General features: G+C 49.5%; 1 protein-coding gene across 1 annotated transcript in view; it reads left to right on the top strand.

The window, feature by feature from the left end:
* The window catches only part of LOC136577641 (natural cytotoxicity triggering receptor 3 ligand 1-like), a 37,461-nt gene extending 24,343 nt beyond the window's left edge, over positions 1-13,118 (top strand). The window contains exon 5 of the mRNA XM_066577551.1: positions 12,831-13,118. Within this exon, the coding sequence (XP_066433648.1) occupies positions 12,831-12,835 (5 nt within the window). The 3' untranslated portion in view covers positions 12,836-13,118. The remainder of the gene's footprint in view (positions 1-12,830) is intronic.
* Positions 13,119-14,960: the final 1,842 nt, after the last annotated feature.

Genomic DNA, 14,960 nt, shown 5'->3' with positions numbered 1-14,960 from the left:
GTGTCCCATAGAGAGAAGTACTGGACCCCTCCACATCAGTGAGTGTCCAATAGAGAGAAGAACCAGACCCCTCCACACAAGTGAATGTCCAATAGAGAGAAGTACTGGACCCCTCTAAATAGGTGAGTGTCCTGTAGAGAGAAGTTCCAGACCCCTCCACATAAGTGAGTGTCTCATAGAGAGAAGTACCGGACCCTTCACATAGGTGAGTGTCCCATAGAGAGAAGTACCAGACCCCCTCCACACAGGTGAGTGTCCCATAAAGAGAGAAGTTCCGGACCCCTCCACATAGGTGAGTGTCCTGTAGAGAGAAGTTCCAGACCCCTCCACATAAGTGAGTGTCTCATAGAGAGAAGTACCGGACCCCTACACATAGGTGAGTGTCTGATAGAGAGAAGGACTGGACCCCTCCACATAGGTGAGTGTTCAATAGAGAGAAGTGCCAGACCCCTTCACATGAGTATCCTGGATTCATCAGCAAGCAATGCCATGCAAAGCCACTCCATTGGCCTAAAGCTGTATCCCTGCAGCAGTAAAGGGCACATGGCAAGTCCAGCTCTGAGAATAGTAATATGTCCTCCTTCTGCAATGGTGTTGTGTCCCAGTATCTTTTCTGAGTTCAGAGTTACTTTCTGTGCCAGAGACAATATCCAAGGTCAGGACACTCCACCGGCTATGTGCTGCCCAAAAGCCCATCCGGAGGCTCTGATACAGGTACCGGTCAGTTACCTAATGCATCCAGTCAGGCCCTTTCCACAGTCCTAATTCTCTACATCATCACTTCCTCCTTAGTGCTCCAGTGTACCATGTGACCCTCACTGCCAATCAGGGAATTAAGCATAATGGAACAAAATGCAGCAATTATCATAACCACTAGATGGTGTCCGAGCATTACTACAACAAAGGAGAAAAGCCGGCACCTTAAAACACTTCTATTATTCCAAAAATCCATAAAATTACAAATGGTAAGTACTATCATAAATTAGTCACAAATAGAGAGGAGCAAGCACACTCATCCGAGCTTGATACTTGTTCGAGTATTAGGGTGTTCGAGATGCTCGTTACTCGAGACGAGCACCACGCGGCACTCGAGTCAATTCCATTTCCTTCCCTGAGAAATTCGCGCCCTTTTCTGGCCAATAGAAACACAGGGAAGGCATTACAACTTCCTCCTGTGATGTTCAAGCCCTATACCACCCCCCTGCAGTGAGTGGCTGGCGAGATCAAGTGACCCCCAAGTATTTAAATCAGCCCCACCCGCGGCTCGCCACAGACACACGCTAAGAGAGATCACGGAAAGTGCTGCTGCTGCTATAGGGACAGTGTTAGTGTCTTCAAGAACCACAACGGTCCTTCTTAGGGCCACAGCTCACCTAGTGCATTACTGTTGTGGCTGCTGTGAGCAGTTTTGCCCTTTTTTTTAAAATGTATATCGGGAGTGCAGGCTATAGCGTTCTCAGGCTGCAGTCTGTACTTGAGTATAGGGGCAGTATTGATCAGGCAGGGACAGTGGTAGTGCAGAATCCTTTCTAAAAGAACCCCAACAGTCCTTCTTAGGGCCACAGCTCACCTAGTGCACTACTGTTGTGGCTGCTGTGAACACTTTTGCACTATTTTTTTTTTATGTACTGTATATCGAGCGTGCAGGCTATAGCGTTCTCAGGCTGCAGGCTGTACTTGAGTATAGGGGCAGTATTGGTCAGGCAGGGACAGTGGTAGTGTAGAATCCTGTCTACAAGAACCCCAACGGTCCTTCTTAGGGCAACCTGTGACCGTGTGCATTGAACTCCGTGGTTGCTGGGAGTTGTAGTACCTCGGTATTGCACAGCAGAGCCTGCGTGCAGCCTTCATGTAAATATTTTTCGGTCTGCAGTTAGTGTAACGTCAGCGCTGTCTGCCTTTAAGTCTACGCCAAGAAACCACAATTTTTTTACACCGCTCTGTGTTACACGCGTGCTGTCTCAGAAGTGTACAGTGTGTCAGACGCCCATAGATTGAAAGTGCAGTACACACTGCATAGCCTCAGCCTGCATTGCATTGAAAAAAAAGGAAATTTTAAAAAGAAATCCTTTTTACGGCTGTCGGTGACCCAGTGCATTTGCCTGCGTGGCCTGTGGGACTTCACGTCCATCCAAACTGCACAGTGCACAGCAAGGCCTGCGTGCAGCCTTCATTTAAATATTTTGTGTCCGCAGTTAGTGTAACGTCTGCGCTGTCTGCCTCCAAGTGTACGCCAAGAAACCACAATTTTTCACACAAGTGCACGATGTGTCAGACGCCCATAGATTGAAAGTGCAATACACACTGCATAGCCTCAGCCTGCATTGCATCGAAAAAAAAGGAAATTTTAAAAAGAAATCCTTTTTACGGCTGACGGTGACCCAGTGCATTTGCCTGCGTGGCTTGTGGGACTTCACATCCATCCAAACTGCACAGTGCACAGCAAGGCCTGCGTGCAGCCTTCCTTATAATTTATCTCTGGCTTCATTTTGCGTTATATTACCGCTGGCAGCCACCAACTGCGCGGCAATAATTCACAAACATTTTTACACTGCTCTGTCTCTGCTCGATTCTTAATTCACCATGCTGAGGGGTAGAGGACGTGGACGCGGGCGAGGACGTGGAGTTCCAAGGGAGGGTGTGGGTATAGGCCGAGTTCCTGGTCCAGGCAAATCACAGCCGGCTGCTGCTGGAGTAGAAGAGAGGACAGTTTCTTGGGTCCCCAGCTTCATATCATAATTTTTGGGTCCACGTCGTAGACCTTTATTAAAAACCGAGCAGTGTGAGCAGGTCCTGTCGTGGATGGCAGAAAGTGCATCCAGCAATCTATCGACCACCCAGTCTTCTACGCCGTCCACTGCTGCAACTCTGAATCCTCTCGCTGCTGCTCCTCCTTCCTCCCAGCCTTCTCACTCCATGAAAATGACACATTCTGAGGAGCAGGCAGACTCCCAGGAACTGTTCTCGGGCCCCTGACCAGATTAGGCAACAATGGTTCCTCTCCCACTGGAGGAGTTTGTCGTGACCGATGCCCAACCTTTGGAAAGTTCCCGGGGTCAGGGGGATGAGGCTGGGGACTTTCGGCAACTGTCTCAAGAGCTATCAGTGGGTGAGGAGGACGATGACGATGAGACACAGTTGTCTATCAGTGAGGTAGTAGTAAGGGCAGTAAGTCCGAGGGAGGAGCGCACAGAGGATTCAGAGGAAGGACCGCTGGATGATGAGGTGATTGACCCCACCTGGTGTGATAAGCCAACTGAGGAAACGTCTTCAGAGGGGAAGCCAATTGCAGCCGCAGGACAGGTTGGAAGAGGCAGTGCGGTGCCTAGGGGTAGAGGCAGGGCCAAAGCGAATAATCTACCAGCTATTTCGCAAAGCACCCCCACGCGCCAAGCCACCGTGCAGAGGCCAAGGGGCTCTAAGGTGTGGCAGTTTTTCCCTGAGACCACGGACGACCGGCGAACAGTGGTGTGCAACCTTTGTTGCGACAAGATCAGCCGGGGAGCCACTACCACCAGCCTCACCACCACCAGCATGCGCAGGCATATGATGGCCAAGCACCCCACAAGGTGGGACGAAGGCCGTTCTCCGCCTCCGGCTTGTGCCACTGCCTCTCCCCCTGGGCCCCAACCTGCCACTGAGATCCAACCCACCTCTCACGACACAGGCACAACCGTCTCCTGGCCTGGACCCACACCCTCACCTCCGCTCTCCTCGGCCCCATCCAGCAATGTCTCTCAGCGCAGCGTCCAGCTGTCGCTAAGAGAATCGTTGGAGCAAAAGCGCAAATACTCCGCCACACACCCGCACGCTCAAGCTTTAAATGTCCACATAGCCAAATTGATCAGCCTGTAGATGCTCCCCTACAGGCTTGTGGAAACTGAGGCTTTCAAAAACATGATGGCGGCGGCAGCCCCGCGCTACTCTGCCCCCAGTCGCCACTATTTTTCACGGTGTGCCGTCCCAGCCCTGCACGACCACGTCTCACGCAACATTGTACGTGCCCTCACCAACTCGGTTACTGGCAAGGTCCACTTAACAACGGACACATAGACAAGCACAGGCGGGCAGGGCCACTATATCTCCCTAACGGCACATTGGGTGAATTTAGTGGAGGCTGGGACCGAGTCAGAGCCTGGGACCGCTCATGTCCTGCCCACCCCCAGAATTGTGGGCCTCAGATCGGTGCTGGTTTCTGCGGCGGTGTATGCCACCTCCACTAAACCTTCCTCCTCCTCCTCCTCCTCCTCCCCCAACACAACCTCTATCTCGCAATCAAGACGTGTCAGCAGCAGCACGTCGCCAGCAGTCGGTGTTGCGCGGCGTGGCAGCACAGCGGTGGGCAGGCGTCAGCAGGCCGTGCTAAAACTACTCAGCTTAGGAGAGAAGAGGCGCACGGCCCATGAACTGTTGCATGGTCTGACAGAGCAGACCGACCGCTGGTTTTCGCCACTGAGCCTGCAACCGGGCATGGTCGTGTGTGACAATGGCCGTAACCTGGTGGCGGCTCTGCAGCTCGGCAGCCTCACGCACGTGCCATGCCTGCCCCACGTCTTTAACTTGGTGGTTCAGCGGTTTCTGAAAGGCTACCCACACTTGTCAGACCTCCTCGGCAAGGTGCGCCGGGTCAGCGCACATTTCCGCAAGTCCAACACGGACGCTGCCACCCTGCGGACCCTGCAACATCGGTTTAATCTGCCAGTGCACCGACTGCTTTGCGACGTGCCCACACGGTGGAACTCTACGCTCCACATGTTGTCCTGGCTGTATGAGCAGCGTAGAGCTATAGTGGAATACCAACTCCAACATGGGCGGCGTAGTGGGAGTCAGCCTCCTCAATTCTTTACAGAATAATAATAATAATCTTTATTTGTATAGCGCCAACTTATTCTGCAGCGCTACAGAAGAGTGGGCCTGGTTGGCAGACATCTGCCACGTCCTTGGAAACTTTGAGGAGTCTACCCAGATGGTGAGCGTGGATGCTGCAATCATTAGCGTCACCATTCCTCTGCTATGCCTCTTGAGAGGTTCCCTGCAAAGCATAAAGGCAGACGCTTTGCGCTCGGAAACGGAGGCGGGTGAAGACAGTATGTCGCTGGATAGTCAGAGCACCTTCATGTCTATATCTCAGCGCGTGGAGGAGGAGGAGGAGGGAGAGGAGCATGAGGAGCAGGGGGAAGAGACAGCTTGGCCCACTGCTGAGGGTACCCATGCTGCTTGCCTGTCATCCTTTCAGCCTGTATGGCCTGAGGAGGAGGAGGAGGAGGATCCTGAAAGTGATCTTCCTAGTGAGGACAGCCATGTGTTGCGTACAGGTACCCTGGCACACATGGCTGACTTCATGTTAGGATGCCTTTCTTGTGACCCTCGCGTTACACGCATTCTGGCCACTACGGATTACTGGGTGTACACACTGCTCGACCCACGGTATAAGGAGAACCTTTCCACTCTCATACCCGAAGAGGAAAGGGGTTCGAGAGTGATGCTATACCACAGGACCCTGGCGGACAAACTGATGGTAACATTCCCATCCGACAGCGCTAGTGGCAGAAGGCGCAGTTCCGAGGGCCAGGTAGCAGGGGAGGCGCGGAGATCAGGCAGCATGTACAGCACAGGCAGGGGAACACTCTCCAAGGCCTTTGCCAGCTTTATGGCTCCCCAGCAAGACTGTGTCACCGCTCCCCAGTCAAGGCTGAGTCGGCGGGAGCACTGTAAAAGGATGGTGAGGGAGTACGTAGCCGATCGCACGACCGTCCTCCGTGACGCCTCTGCCCCCTACAACTACTGGGTGTCGAAGCTGGACACGTGGCCTGAACTCGCACTGTATGCCCTGGAGGTGTTTGCTTGTCCTGCGGCTAGCGTCTTGTCAGAGAGGGTGTTTAGTGCGGCTGGGGGAATCATCACGGATAAGCGTACCCGCCTTCCAACCGACAGTGCCGACAGGCTTACACTCATAAAGATGAACAAAGCCTGGATTTCCCCAGACTTCTCTTCTCCACCAGCGGACAGCAGCGATACCTAAACAATACATAGGCTGCACCCGCGGATGGAAGCATCGTTCTCTATCACCATCAAAAACGGGGACCTTTTAGCTTCATCAATCTGTGAATTATATTCATCCTCCTGCTCCTCCTCCTGAAACCTCACGTAATCACGCCGAACGGGCAATTTTTCTTAGGCCCACAAGGCTCAGTCATATAACTCTTGTAAACAATTTTTATACGTTTCAATGCTCATTAAAGCGTTGAAACTTGCACCTGAACCAATTTTTATTTTAACTGGGCTGCCTACAGGCCTAGTTACAAATTAAGCCACATTAACCAAAGCGATTAATGTGTTTCACCTGCCGTCTTGGTTGGGCATTGGCAATTTTTCTGAGGTACATTAGTACTGTTGGTACACAAATTTTTGGGGGCCCTGGCCTACAGTGTAATCCTGGTAATTTTTAGCCCACCTGCATTAAACCTGACATTACCTCAGCTGTGTTGGGCACTGCAATGGGATATATTTATGTACCGCCGGTGGCTTCCTGGGACCCACCCATGCTGTCGGTCCACACGGAGTTGTAACTGCATGTGTCCACTTCTAAAGAACCCCAGTCTGACTGGGGCATGCAGTGTGTGCCGAAGCCCACCTGCATTAAACATCACATTACCTCAGCTGTGCTGGGCACTGCAATGGGATATATTTATGTACCGCCGGTGGGTTCCAGGGAGCCACCCATGCTGTCGCTTGATAAAGACCCCATGAGGGTCGAAACGTAGCATGTTTCTGGAGGAATAAAGTATTTGTTTTTTCACTACGCCCTGGACGCTGCCACTATTCTTTGGTGAGAGATCGTGATATATCTTGGGGGGTGCCAGGAGGCTCTGACCCCCATACTATTGGCGTGCATCCATTGGACTTATTAGTCCCTTTTTCATCTGGTTTGAAGAATCCTGAGGTGTGCTGTGGGTCAGATCTGAGTGGATTGCGAAACTTGCACCTGAACCAATTTTTATTTTAACTGGGCTGCCTACAGGCCTAGTTACAAATTAAGCCACATTAACCAAAGCGATTAATGGGTTTCACCTGCCCTCTTGGTTAGGCATGGGCAATTTTTCTGAGGTACATTAGTACTGTTGGTACACAAATTTTTTTGGGCCCTCGCCTACAGTGTAATCCTAGTAATTTTTAGCCCACCTGCATTAAACCTGACATTACCTCAGCTGTGCTGGGCACTGCAATGGGATATATTTATGTACCGCCGGTGGCTTCCTGGGACCCACCCATGCTGTCGGTCCACACGGAGTTGTAACTGCATGTGGCCACTTCTAAAGAACCCTGGTCTGACTGGGGCATGCAGTGTGTGCCGAAGCCCACCTGCATTAAACATCACATTACCTCAGCTGTGCTGGGCACTGCAATGGGATATATTTATGTACTGCCGGTGGGTTCCAGGGAGCCACCCATGCTGTCGGTCCACACGGAGTTGTAAGTGCATGTGTCCACTTCTAAAGAACCCCAGTCTGACTGGGGCATGCAGTGTGGGCCGAAGCCCACCTGCATTTAATCTGACGTTAGCTCTGCTGTCCAAGGCACTGCAATGGGATACATTTATGTACAGCCGGTGGGTTCCAGGGAGCCACCCATGCTGTGGGTGCACACGGAATTCCCATTGCGGAGTTGTACCTGCCTGTGACTATTTATAAAAAAAACGCGGTCTGACTGGGGCGTGCAGACACCTTGACAGAATGAATAGTGTGTGGCACATAGGTTCCCCATTGCTATGCCCACGTGTGCAGCTCCTGATGGCGGTGGCACAGGATTATATTTCTCATTGCTTCTGTACAGCATTGTGGGCTATCGCCCCGCCCCTTTTAAAGAGGGTCGCTGCCTAGCCGTGCCAACCCTCTGCAGTGTGTGCCTGCGGTTGCTCCTCATGGCAGACGCACTTATAAATAGACATGAGGGTGGTGTGGCATGAGGGCAGCTGAAGGCTGCGCAGGGACACTTTGGTGTGCGCTGTGGACACTGGGTCGTGCGGGGGGGGGAGGGGGTTGGGCAGCATGTAACCCAGGAGAAGTGGCAGCAGAGTGTCATGCAAGCAGAGCTTGTGCTTTGTTGGAGGTAGTGTGGTGCTTAGCTAAGGTATGCATTGCTAATGAGGGCTTTTCAGAAGTAAAAGTTGTTGGGAGGGGGTGGGCCCACTCTTGCCGCTATTGTGGCTTAATGGTGGGACCTGGGAACTTGAGATGCAGCCCAACATGTAGCCCCTCGCCTGCCCTATCCGTTGCTGTGTCGTTCCCATCACTTTCTTGAATTGCCCAGATTGTCACAAATGGAAACCTTAGCGAGCATCGGCGAAATACAAAAATGCTCGAGTCGCCCATTAACTTCAATGGGGTTCGTTACTCGAAACGAACCCTCGAGCATCGTGAAATTTTCGTCCCGAGTAACGAGCACCCGAGCATTTTGGTGCTCGCTCATCTCTAATTTACAACCTAAAGAATGCTCATACCAAATGTCACGTTTGTGCGGTACAGATGTGTGGTATTATTTACATTACATAGGGAGTCACATACGTTTGCAATTACAATTGAATAATCAAGTTGCAACCCTTTTACTTTTGCTATGTGGGACCTAAAGATTGGGCGTGCCAAATTTCAAGTTTGTACGACACCAGGAAATTAGAGAATTAGATTAGGTACATAACATAGGGGTTCTCTTACTTTTGCACTTAGAATTGATAAATCATGTTGCGACCCCTTTACTTTTCCTATGTAGGACATAAAGAAAGCTCGTGCCGAATTCCACGTTTGTACGACAGCGGGAAATTACATAGCATAAGAGGTCACTTTTGCACTTAGAATTGAATATTGAAGTTGCGACCCTTTTACTCTTCCTATATAGGACCTTAAAGGGGTTGTCCCGCGAAAGCAAGTAAGGTTATACACTTCTGTATGGCCATATTAATGCACTTTGTAATGTACATTGTGCATTAATTATGAGCCATACAGAAGTTATCAGAAGTTATTCACTTACCTGCTCCGTTGCTGGCGTCCTCGTCTCCATGGTGCCGTCTAATTTCAGCGTCTAATCGCCCAATTAGACACGCTTGCGCAGTCCGGTCTTCTTTCTTCTAAATGGGGCCGCTCGTGCCGGAGAGCGGCTCCTCGTAGCTCCGCCCTGTCACGTGTGCCGATTCAAGCCAATCAGGAGGCTGGAATCGGCAATGGAACGCACAGAGCCCACGGTGCACCATGGGAGAAGACCTGCGGTCCACCGTGGGTGAAGATCCCGGCGGCCATCTTTGCAAGGTAAGTAAGAAGTCACCGGAGCGCGGGGATTCAGGTAAGCACTATCCGTTTTTTTTTTTTTAAAAACCCTGCATCGGGTTTGTCTCGCGCTGAATGGGGGGGCTATTGAAAAAAAAAAAAAAAACCCGTTTCGGCGCGGGACAACCCCTTTAAGAATGCTTGTGCCAAATTTCACATTTGCACAACACCGGTAAGTTAGACAATTAGTGGCAAGTCAGTCAATCAGTCAGTCAGTGAGGGCTTTCACCTTTATATATATAGATGTAGAGCCCCCTATCTTATTTCCAGGGTTGCACAGAACAAGCTCTTACACCATGTGCGTTACCGCTATTTCCTTTTATTCCGTAAGCTCTTGCCAGCTGGCCCTCATTCCTATTGTTGATACTGTATGTTGTATCTTATTAAGTGTTGTGGATTACAATGGCGCTATATAAATAAATCATATTACTCTTGGCCACCCGGCCTGTGGGAAAAGGTTGGGGTGGCCTGGCCGTTTCACAGTCCTCAAGCACAAGGCGAAGCGCTGCTAGTCAGACCTTATGTGCCCACCCAATGATAACATAGATCTCTGCTGTATTTATGCGCCACTAGATGCAGAGACTTTGACCTTAGGGAGACGCATGTTTTATACTTACCAGAGTAGAATGGAAAAATATCTACACAGAATGACTCACTCGCTGCTGAAGAGCCGAATCCCATAGAAAGGGCGAACTAAAATGAACTGTTAGGCGAATTTGATTGACAAGAAATTGCTGTTGGCACCAGCTCATTTGCATAGATTACTGAGCGAGTGCTGTGATTGGCCGACACTGTAGCTTAACGGTTAGTGAAGCACTTCCCATGAGGAGCCTTGTTATAGACATCTCAACATAGTCATAGAGTCCTTCCCTTCTTCCCCTCTGCTCTCTAGCCAGATTTTACCATTTCAACAAGGGAAGGGACACTACTATCAAAAATTACTTTATAACATCTCAACAAGCCTTGTCTAACAAGTAGTCAAAATAAATATATAATTCCTATGACATTGCCTGTTCTGTACAAGATTATACCCAGACCCAGAACAGACCGACATGACTGCTTATCTTCACCCCTTCGAGAGCTGAGCTCAGGGAGATGAAGCCTGCATTTATCACTAGTTTCCCCTCTGTGGGCTCCAAGTCATATAATGGCCAGATCTACTGTTATTACTCATGCACACAGGATGGCATAGTGTATGACCGCTTTGGCAACATAATAACTAGTTTCTTCGTATGCCATCAGAAAATCTGCCAGCATGTATTGGAAATATCTATCTCTGTAAACCAGCTCATAGACAATCATATGGGCTTTTATTTGGAGGAAGAGAGAAAATCATTACACTCCTCAAGCAGTTTGCAGATGTTGCAAAGTTGGGATTCATGGCCGATCTTAGACAGAGTGCGGCGATGGGCAAAATTATAAATGGGGCCCCAAATGCTCAATTATAGTATCAACAACACTGTGATATACAGTTAATATAGAAGGTGGTACGATCAGATCTGTAGCACTAATTTCCAGTGCTTCCAGAAGTACTGAGGTTTAGTGGTACTGAATAAAAACCGCTGTACAACGACAAATATAACCCTCATAAAGTGACCATGTAGCAGTAGATACCAGCTCTGACAGGTGCTCTGTAGACCAGTGGTCGCCAACCTTTTTGGCACCAGGGACCGGCTTCAAGCAAGAACATTTTTACAAGGCCCGGCAAGGTTGGGAGGGACATGGGCGGGGCTTTGGTTATATGGGGCGGGGTTATGAAGGGGGATGGAGTTTAGAGCATTCTTATTTAATTATGACATTTAGAATGTCCTGGCAGTACACACATAGGGCAGTATATAATCTATCCCTCCCCCAGCACACACATAGGGCAACATATAATTTATCCCCCCCCCCCCAGCACACACATAGGGCAACATATAATTTATCTCCCCCCCTCCCCCCCAGCACACACATAGGGCAGCATATAATTTATCTCCCCCCTCCCCCCCAGCACACACATAGGGCAGCATATAATTTATCCCCCCCCAGCACACACATAGGGCAACATATAATTTATCTCCCCCCTCCCCCCCCCCAGCACACACATAGGGCAGCATATAATGTATGTCCCCCCCAGCACACACATAGGGCAGCATATAATTTATCCCCCCCCCAGTAATTAGCAGCCTCCCCCAGTAATTAGCAACGCCTCTCCCTGTAATAAGCAGCCCCTCCCCTCAGTAATAAGCAGCCCCCCCCAGTAATAGGCAGCCCCCCCTCAGTAATAAGCAGCCCCCCCAGTAATAGGCAGCCCGCTCCCTTAGTAATAGGCAGCCCCCCCCAGTAATAGGCAGCCCCCCCCAGTAATAGGCAGCCCCCCCCTGTAGTAAGCAGCCCCCCCAGTAGTAAGCAGCCCCCCTCGTTGTAAGCAGCTTCCCCCAGTAGTAAGCAGCCCCCCCAGTAGTAAGCAGCCCCCCCAGTTGTAAGCAGACCCCCCAGTAATAACAGTAATAAGCAGCCCCCCCAGTAATAACAGTAATAAGCAGCCCCCCCAGTAATAAACAGCCCCCCCCCCCTGTTGTAAGCAGCCCCCCCCAGTAACAGGCAGCCCCCACCCCTCAGTAATAACCACAAACCCCCCCCCCCCCTTCAACCCATATACTTACCTCCTCCCCGCTGTCAGCGTCGGTCCCTCTATGCTTGCCCAGACGTCAGTGTGCAGCCCGGCACGCTTCCTACCCGAGTCCTCTCCTGCGGAACTAATGAGCAGGGGACTCGGGGAGGAGGTTCCTGGTTGCACACGGAGGTCAGTGTGTGCCGGGACCAGCGCGATTACCAGCGGGGAGCTGGGGCGCCCCCGCTGGTAATCGCCTCAGTGGTCAGCGGCGTCGGCACGCTGCGGGCCACATAGCACAGGGCAGCGGGCCCGATTCTGCCCGTGGGCCTTGTGTTTAGAAGAAAAGTTCCGCGGACCGGCGCTGACCTCCTAACGGCCCGGCCCCGGTCCGCGGACTGGTGGTTGGGGACCCCTGTTTTAGATGACGTGACAGCCGTTTGTCATCAGTATTTGCCTTTTGCGATCTACTGGGCAAATGTTGTCGGCATTTGTCCAATAGAAAATAATTGCAATACTGAGGCAAACATGCGGATAGATCGTGAAAAGGCTGCAAACCTTCCACAGCAGAATTGGCTGCAGAGAATCCACAGGATTTTACAGAATCAGCAGTGTGGATGAGACTCCAAGGAATCTCAAGCAAACGCTGCAGTGGAAATCCGTTGTGTAAAATGACCTGCAGTGCAGATTGTAATTCTTGTCAATCCATGCTGCGGATTCTTAGCGCTGATTTCACCTTTTCATAAAGTAGTTGAAATCCATGACAAAGTTGGCCTGATTTGCACCAAAATCCACAGCGGAATGCTTTACGATGAGGGAATGTAGCCTTTAGCTGTATAATTGGCAATGACCTTTTCTATTCCGTTGTCACCGGCATTTGGTATCTATGCAGTCTTAAAAAGATGTTTGTAATTTTTCAGATTAACAAATGATGAAAGTGATGAAGAAGAGTCGTCTGATGAGGATGAAGAAGAGGGTAGTAGTGATGCTGCGAAAGGAAGTGATGAAGCCTCTGGAGAGGAGACTGAGGAGGAGGAGGATGATAAGGCAGCCTGTAGTAAACCTGTTGTTTGGAAAGGAGTCAAAAAGAGACTCAGAGACTGAATTGGGAAAACCATGATAGTCCCATCCCTCTGTATGAAATCATATATGTATAGTATTTTGTACTGTAAATGTACACGTTGAGTATTAAAATGAATTTAAATTTTCATTGGTCATCAGTCACATATTGGGCACTAATATTGATTTGTTTTAACCTTTGGCTGACAGCTGATGTACATCGGATATGCATGGGGTTTGTATGAAGTGGGCCCTATCTGGCTATTAACAAGTAAAGGCCCGTTTAGACAACGATTATCGCTCAAAAGCCGTCTTTTGAGTGATAATCGTTGTGTCTAATTGCACTGACATTAGTTTTCGTTAAGCAGTCGCTGATCTTTCAGTATGCTGAAAGATAGCGATCAGTTATCAGGAATTCACAGCGGAATACAGCTGATACTATTGTTTCAGTTGTATCCCGCTCTCTGAAGACAGGCGGGGGATATAAAGAACACAGCTGTCCAGCTGTGTTCTTCATCCCCCGCTCGGAGCGCTTGGCTGTATAACAGCCAGTCGCTCTGAGCAGGGAACAGCTGGATGCAGAAGACATGCGGCCCCGCTTGTCTTCTGCATCCCCCGCTTGGAGCGCAAGGTGATCGCTCAACGTTTGAGCAATCACCTTGCGCTATAAATGGAAACCCGATTATTGCTCAAAAGACATCTTTTGAGTGATAGTAATTGTGTTTAAATGGGCCTTTACTAGATATGAGCAAGCACGCTTGGCAAGGTCAGTTACTCGAGCGAGCCTCGCTCATCTCGAGTAACTGCCCTCTCCTCCGAGCGTGCGCGCGCGGTGGGGGTGGAAGAGAGAGACATCCCGCTCCCTCCGCTCTTCCCTGCCGACCCCGCTACCTCACCGAGCATGCTCGGAGAAGAAGGCAGTTACATGAGATGAGCAAGGCTCGCTCAAGTAACTGACCTTACCGAGCGTGCTCGCTTATCTCTAGCCTTTACATCTTGTGGTCAGTACTGGCAGCAGCATTTAAATGGCCCAACAGAAGGGGCTCCCACTGTCTGCTGATCTCAGAGATCACGGGGTGCCATTCATTGTGGAGGCCCGAGAGCTGCCATGGATTTTTACCTATAGAATGTCTGCAAAAATACAATATACTGTGATACTGAGAAAGTGCAGTATGTTATAAGCATTCAAATAATTGCAAGTTTAAGTTCCCTGTGGGAACAAACAAAAAAATGTAAAAATTAGAAATCTGTTTACCTTAAGAAAAAAAGTTAAGTTTCAAACCCCCCCTTCTCATTTTTAACATTGGATTTATTAAAGTCACTTCACAGAGGCAGTAAGGTCCCAATTACTTAATTAAGCTCACTTTTAGGACCCAAAGTCCTATCAATGAATCTGTAAAACAAATAAAAAGATTTATCCCACTTAGTGAAAAGAAATACACAACACTAAAATGGTGTTGTTTTTGGTCATCCTGTCTCGAAGAAAAGATTTAAGAAGCATTTAAAGAGTCATGATGTATCTGAAAATAATACCAATAGAAACTGCAGGTTGTGCTGCAAACAAATGAGCCCTCCTACAGCCTCATCGACAGAAAAGTAAAGTCACGGGGTTAGAAGAGGACAGTGAAACTTTTAGTACGGAACTTGTTTTTCTTTACAAAAAATATTTTTTTTGAAAGTAGTGAAAGAAAATCTGGCCGTATCAAATGTATGCTTTATTCATCCTGACCCACAGAATAAAGTCAGCTGCACCAGGTACGCGTAAACACAAGATGCCCCCCAAAATAGCACAAGGGGTTTTTCCATTTCATACCACAGAGAAATATTTTAAAGTTTTTCAGTACGATAAGTGCTACCATCGAAAACTACAGCTTGTCCTGCAAAAAACAAGACCTCCAGGCAGCTATGTCGACTGAAAAATTACATTTTTTTTTTTAAAGCTGGGCAACCGCTTTAATTATTTTTTTCAACAGCTGTCCATGCAATAAAAT

The sequence above is a fragment of the Eleutherodactylus coqui genome, chromosome 8 (assembly GCF_035609145.1).
Source record: "Eleutherodactylus coqui strain aEleCoq1 chromosome 8, aEleCoq1.hap1, whole genome shotgun sequence".
Classification (NCBI taxonomy): Eukaryota; Metazoa; Chordata; class Amphibia; order Anura; family Eleutherodactylidae; genus Eleutherodactylus; species Eleutherodactylus coqui.
This window is presented reverse-complemented; position numbering and strand designations above follow the sequence as displayed.